A 6,000-nucleotide genomic window follows, 5' to 3' on the forward strand; every position below is an offset into this window, starting at 1 on the left:
AAAGGTTCTCCAGCAGGGGACCATAAGGATCTGACCGGTAAGATTGCACTAGGCAGAGTGTGGAGAAAGGGCGAATAAGCAAAAGTGGGAGCAAAGAGACCAGAAATCCAGATAAGAGGTTACAGTGGCTCTGTCACAGTGCTTTGGAGCAGAACACAATTCTTAGAAAACCAGTACTTAATGAACCAAAACCGGCAAAGAAAAGCCCCCTGTTAACTTCAGAGGGGCATAAAGGCTCAGACAAGCCCCTATTGCTGGCCTCCTGCCCCACAAGGAGGAGTCTGAGGAGATTGCTGAGAGGGCCAGTGTTTGGGCAAACCATAGACCAATCGGGAATGCCACAAAAAAACGGTCTGAACAAAACACCATGCTCTTGGAGAGGCAGATTCCATTTTATAAAAATGTTCTTCCCCTCAAATTAATCTCTAAATTTTACAAAGCTCATTGGTATTTTCTTTTCAGTACTTGAAAGTATAACTCTAAAGTCCATCAGAAAGAGTAAATATATGAGAGTAATCAAGAAGAAAATTGAAAGAGAAGGATTATGAGGAATTGAAGAGTACTGATTTACCTTATCAGAAACCAAAATATCATGAAACTATGATTTAAAGTATGGTTGTAGCACATGAATAGATAAATGGATCAATGGGATGGAAGAGATGCAACAAATAGACCCATGTATACCTGGAAATTTAAAATTTGATAAAGGAGGGGTCCCTGGGTGACCCACAGTCGTGTGGGTGTTCGGCTCTTGATTTTGGCTCCGGTCATGATCTCAGGGTCATGAAATCGAGCCCCACATCAGGCTCTGCACTCCGAGGGGAGTCTGCTTGAGATTCTCTCTCCCTCTCCCTCTGCCTTCCCCCTACCCTCACCCCTACTCATTCTCTCTCTCAAATAAATAAATAAAATTTTTTTTAAAGTTTCATAAAGGTGGAATTTCAGATTATTGTCCCATGGTGCTGGAACAATTAGTTATGCTTAGAAAACAAAGTTCAATAACTATTTCAAATCTTTCATAAAAATGCATTCCAGATTCATTAAAGATATTATCATCAATAATAATAGCCATAGATATTCTACAAGAAAATATGAACAAATATTTTCATAAGCCTTTGTAAGAATGATATCATAAAAGAAATGCTTGTCAGATTTGGTGTACAAAAAGACTTTTAATATCATTACAAAAAGATACCAATAACTCTGAAATGCAAAATTGTGAAAATAAAACTTGCAATATTTACTGTACTATAAAAATAAGTTTTAACAAGAAAAGGATGAACAACTCATTAGAAAGATCAGGAAAGAATATGAATAGGCAATTTATAAAGGAATTTTAAGCGGTCAATAAACTTAAGAAGATAATACCTTGCAAACATCCAAAGAAATGCAAATAAAAACAATTGTGAATTTTTTTTTTGGAAAAAAAAAAAAAAAAGCCTGGCAAAAACTAAAAAGATAATTCTCAGAGTAGCAAGGGTGTGGAGAAATGGATAACCCAGGGCCGCATTACAACTTCCGGGTGTTCTATTCACATTTGCCTTCGAGGGTCCCCTCTCCATTAAAAAAAAAATATTTAAATGTATATCTTATGGCTGCACTGGTATAAAAATTCAATTCAGGCTGGATTCATTGTATACTATTTATTCATTATTATTATTATATTCACTTTTTTTCTCCTGATTTTAAAAGAAAATATTTTCAGGACCCCCAAAAGTACATTGAGCCCTAGGCAATATGCCTACTGTGCCCGGGGGCTGAGTCAGTCCTGAGATAACTTCAAGGAGTTGGCAACTGTGTAAACCTTTTTGTGGTCAGTAATGTGGCAGCATCAGATTGAAAATGTGCATTACTTTGCCCACAACAATTACATTTTCAGGAACTTACCCCATAAAAATACCCACACGAATAGGCAACAATACATATATAAGGAAGCTCATTACATTATTCACTATAACTGAAAAAAGTTTAAACCAGACTATCAACCATTAAGGAATGGTTTGATTGATTTTGACGAAGAAAAGGTATATATATCTATATCTATAGATATATATAGAGAGAGATATAGATATGGATATAGATATATAGATATAGATAGATATAGATTGATGTCCTAAGTTTACTCTGACACACTTTAGAATAAAAAAAAGCCAGAGTAGGGCAGCCCCGGTGGCGCAGCGGTTTAGCGCCGCCTGCAGCCCAGGGTGTGATCCTGGAGACCTGGGATCGAGTCCCATGTCAGGCTCCCTGCATGGAGCCTGCTTCTTCCTCTGCCTGTCTCTCTCTCTCTCTCTCTCTCTCTGTTTCTCATGAATAAATAAAATCTTTAAAAAAAAAAAAAAAGCCAGAGTAGAGAATAGGTGGTAGGATCCCATAAATGGCTTATACAACAGACACATTTGCAGATGCTGAAAAAATATAGGAAAACTGTTAATACAGTTATCTCTAACACAGCAGAGTTGGGGAATGCACTCTGCACGGTTATGAATTTTTATAATGAGCATTTATTATTTATATTTTTAAAAGATATTTACATTTTGAAGATGCAAAGCAATATTTCTCTTCGTGTTAAAATCTGGAGCTCCTCTGAGGAAAACCGTCCTCCCACACAGCCGAGAAGCCCTGAGAGGTGCTTGAGCACCCAGGCTGGTTTCCTCCCCAGCAGTCCTGCTAAATCAGAAGGAGGGGAGAGGCAGTGAGAGTTTCAAAGCAGTCAAAAACAAAAACAAACAAAAATCAGAGGCAGCTGAGCTTTCCTCAGGAAACTACAGTCCTGGAGCCTTAATTGTAAAATGAGGTGTTCACCTGGTCCTCAAAAGAAGCTTTCTTGTCTCTTGAGCCAGCGATCCTCCAAAGGACAGGCAGGCTCTGGGGCTGAGAAAGGAAGTTCTGAGTGACAGTTAGGGGAGTGGCAGTTGGAGCACGGGGTGGGCTAGGGGTGCTCCTGCCTGGAAGAGGGACTCCGAGTCAAGTCTACCTGCTGAGACTCCTGCTGGTCAAGGAGTCATGGCCAGTGCGCTGTGCGCTGAGTCTCAGGGAGGCCAACCCCTGAACCTCCAAAGCCCATTGTATGTCAGGGAAAGTCCTAAAGCCTTAGCTCAAGGCTTCCAGAAGACCCAGTTGTCATCACCTTCTCCCGAGCAGGAGGAAGAGACTTAAGAAGCTCCACAGGGTTCCTGAACAATTATTTCAAATATGTAAGACTTGTTTATGACAAAGCAAGCATTGGTTTTTCTGGTGGATGATAACGCACCCACCCTCCTGGGTAGTATAGGGAGATGCCTACTCCCAGCTGCAGGCCAGTGAGGGGCGGGGGAGGCCTGATTCAGGGTGCTCAGGGATAGAAGGCAGATGACCAGGAAAGAGGGCAGCAAGGAGAGGAATAGGAGCAGACACTTGTCCTGAGTGGAGACCGTTGCTGGGAACAGGCTGACTGAATTATTAACCCGCTCATTAAACTGCTCATTAGTGCATACCTGCTATGCACAAGGCATAAAAGAAACACAGAGAGGGGAAATCCTGTCCTCAGCATGCTCACAGACCTGGGGAGGAGACACGGGGGCGGCGCAGGTACCCCCGCAGGTAGAGGAAGGAGGAGACAGAGCAGGGAAGCTGTCAGGGAGGTGGGAGGATGGCGATGTGTCCTGAGCTGATTCTGGAGAGGACAGGGCGGGGTGCGGAAGTGTTGGGAAGGGAGCACATTCCAGGCCAGAGGAACACCCTGAGTACAGGGCATGGGACCCAGGCCCACAACGAAGTACTAGGTTCTAACGCAGAAGGCACGTCTGCAGTGGGAGATGGACATCGTGATGCCTGTCCTGAGGATGAAAAAGGCAAAGGTCAGCAAAGCCTCTCTGCCAGGGCTCTCCTCTCCCGCACCTGCCGGCAGTTTCCTAGGCCTCGTCCCTCTCTGTCCTGGTCCCCAATCACTATCCCTAGTTTGTCCTCAGTAGACAATTTGAGTTAGTTACCTTGCCCCAGGGGTGCATGGCAGGGGGGGTAACTAATGACGTGACCAGTCTGGTCAACAGAAATGCTTCGCCTCCTCCTTTCTTACTGGCCTCAGAATCAACATTAATCAGGCACTTACTGGACGTAGAAATTGTTTACAACCTCCCCTGTGCCAACTCACTCACGGACTCCTCACAGGGGCCCGTGAGGTGTGTGTCTTGTTATCCTTCTCTGACAGGTAAGTAAGGGCAACTCATGTGCTGTCCTTGAGCTGCACAGGACAAGGGCTGGGGTGGTTAAGGAGTCCCACAGTGCCCATGTTCACCAGGACACAAAATGTGACGAATAGTATTCTCTTTGAAACCAGGCCGTGATATATTTCATGCATCTGCTCTTTTTTTTAATTTTAAGAGTTTTGATTAATGAGCCCTGCAACACCTAAATCATGCAAATTAGCCTGCATGGCAACACTGATAATCCCCTGGGGAATTCAGCTTTATTCCTTTCCATTGATGTTTAAGACCTCAAATTTATTCTTGTCTTCACAGCCCACACACTCATGCTCTCTACACACTTCACACACACACACACACACACTGTAAGCAGAAGTTTCTCAAGTACCCCCATAGGCACGGACTGTCTCTATATGCAGGAGGTGAACCCTTCCTCTGGGTCCAAGCTAGATCTCTCTCTCTCTGTTTCAATCTGAGCTCTCTCCCCAGGCGCCCCAGGGAGCCCAGCCTAGACAACTGTGGATCATGCTCTCCCTGAGGCTCCAATGAAAGAGCAGGAAATGATGTCATAGACTTCACTGAGTTGCCTTCCTGAGTTCTTTTCTCCCATCCTATCCCCTCACCTCCCGATTTGCCTCTCCACCTCTGGGCCATCACCTTCCCTGCCTTGCATCCTCATTTTCTCCCATGGCACATCACACTATTACACTCTAGTATGGTCTGCACATGACTTATGGCTTTGCTGCTTGGAGAAGCCTCACTTATTGACTTAGAACTACAAGCTAAGTACAAGATTATCCAATCTTCACACAGCCCTGAGCTGGGCAATACCATCCTCGCTTTATAGACAAGAACCCCAGCTGCATGAGGAGATCTGCCTGCCAGTCCCTGAACTAGACCCAAGCCACAGTACACCTGCTAACTCCAGGGGGCAGAGGATTTTTAGGGCTAAAAAACTGCCAGCGCTTCCTTTTTCCCCATTTGATATTTTCTTTCTTTTTTTAATAAAAGGAACACATGATGTGATGGAAAAAATTCGAACAATACAAGATGAAAAGTGAAAGCCTCCCTCACCATTTCTATTACCATCAATTGACAATGGTTTTCTGTCTAAAGGACTAAAACAAGTAATCATCACACACATATGGCTTTTAAATTTACACAAAGTGATCATATTTTACACCTTGTTCTGTAAATTGCTTTATCTTTTCTTTTTTTAAAGATTTTATTTATTCATGACAGAGAGAGGCAGAGACACAGGCAGAGGGAGAGGGAGAGAAGTAGGCTCCATGCAGGGAGCCCGACGTGAGATGGATCCTGGGTCTCCAGGGTCACCCCCCAGGCCGAAGGTGGCGCCAAACCACTGGGCCACGGGGGCTGCCCTGCTTTATCTTTTCATATTGGTACATAGAAGAGCCTCAGATAGTTTCCTGTGTCACTCAGAAAGAAATCCAAAATCTTTACCTTGGCCAACATAATCTTGATACGAAAACCTGACAAAGATATTACAAGAAAGGAAAATTATAAGCCCATCTTACTCATGACCATAGATGCAAAAATCTGAAAAATATTAGTAAAGCGAATCCAGCAATATGTGAAAAGGATAGTATATCACCACCCAGTTGGATTCACTCTAGGAAAAGTATTATGAACCTCTCACAGAAAAAAACATTTGATAAAAGTATACACGTTTGTGATGAAAATAGAAATAGAAGGAAACTGGGATGCCTGGGTGGCTCAGTGGTTGAGCGTCTGCCTTTGGCTCAGGTAGTGATCCCAAGGTCCTGGGATCAAGTCCCTCATCAGGCTCCCGGCA

At 43.5% G+C, this 6,000-nt stretch overlaps 1 protein-coding gene across 7 annotated transcripts in view; it reads right to left on the reverse strand.

The window, feature by feature from the left end:
* The window catches only part of LOC112674947 (protein lifeguard 1-like), a 34,927-nt gene extending 31,254 nt beyond the window's left edge, over positions 1 to 3,673 (reverse strand). For 4 of the 7 annotated variants that reach the window (XM_025471419.3, XM_025471417.3, XM_035698476.2 and 1 more), the window contains exons 1-2: positions 2,806 to 2,964; positions 2,535 to 2,670 (exon numbers count right to left, since the gene is read on the reverse strand). In XM_025471419.3, the coding sequence (XP_025327204.1) occupies positions 2,535 to 2,536 (2 nt within the window). In that variant the 5' untranslated portion in view covers positions 2,537 to 2,670; positions 2,806 to 2,964. Of the gene's footprint in view, positions 1 to 2,534; positions 2,671 to 2,805; positions 3,024 to 3,542 lie in introns of those variants that run through there. The other 3 variants (XM_035698478.2, XM_035698479.2, XM_035698477.2) reach the window with 3 other exon arrangements.
* Between the last annotated feature and the right edge of the window lie 2,327 nt (positions 3,674 to 6,000).

This window comes from Canis lupus, chromosome 14 (genome assembly GCF_003254725.2).
Source record: "Canis lupus dingo isolate Sandy chromosome 14, ASM325472v2, whole genome shotgun sequence".
Classification (NCBI taxonomy): Eukaryota; Metazoa; Chordata; class Mammalia; order Carnivora; family Canidae; genus Canis; species Canis lupus.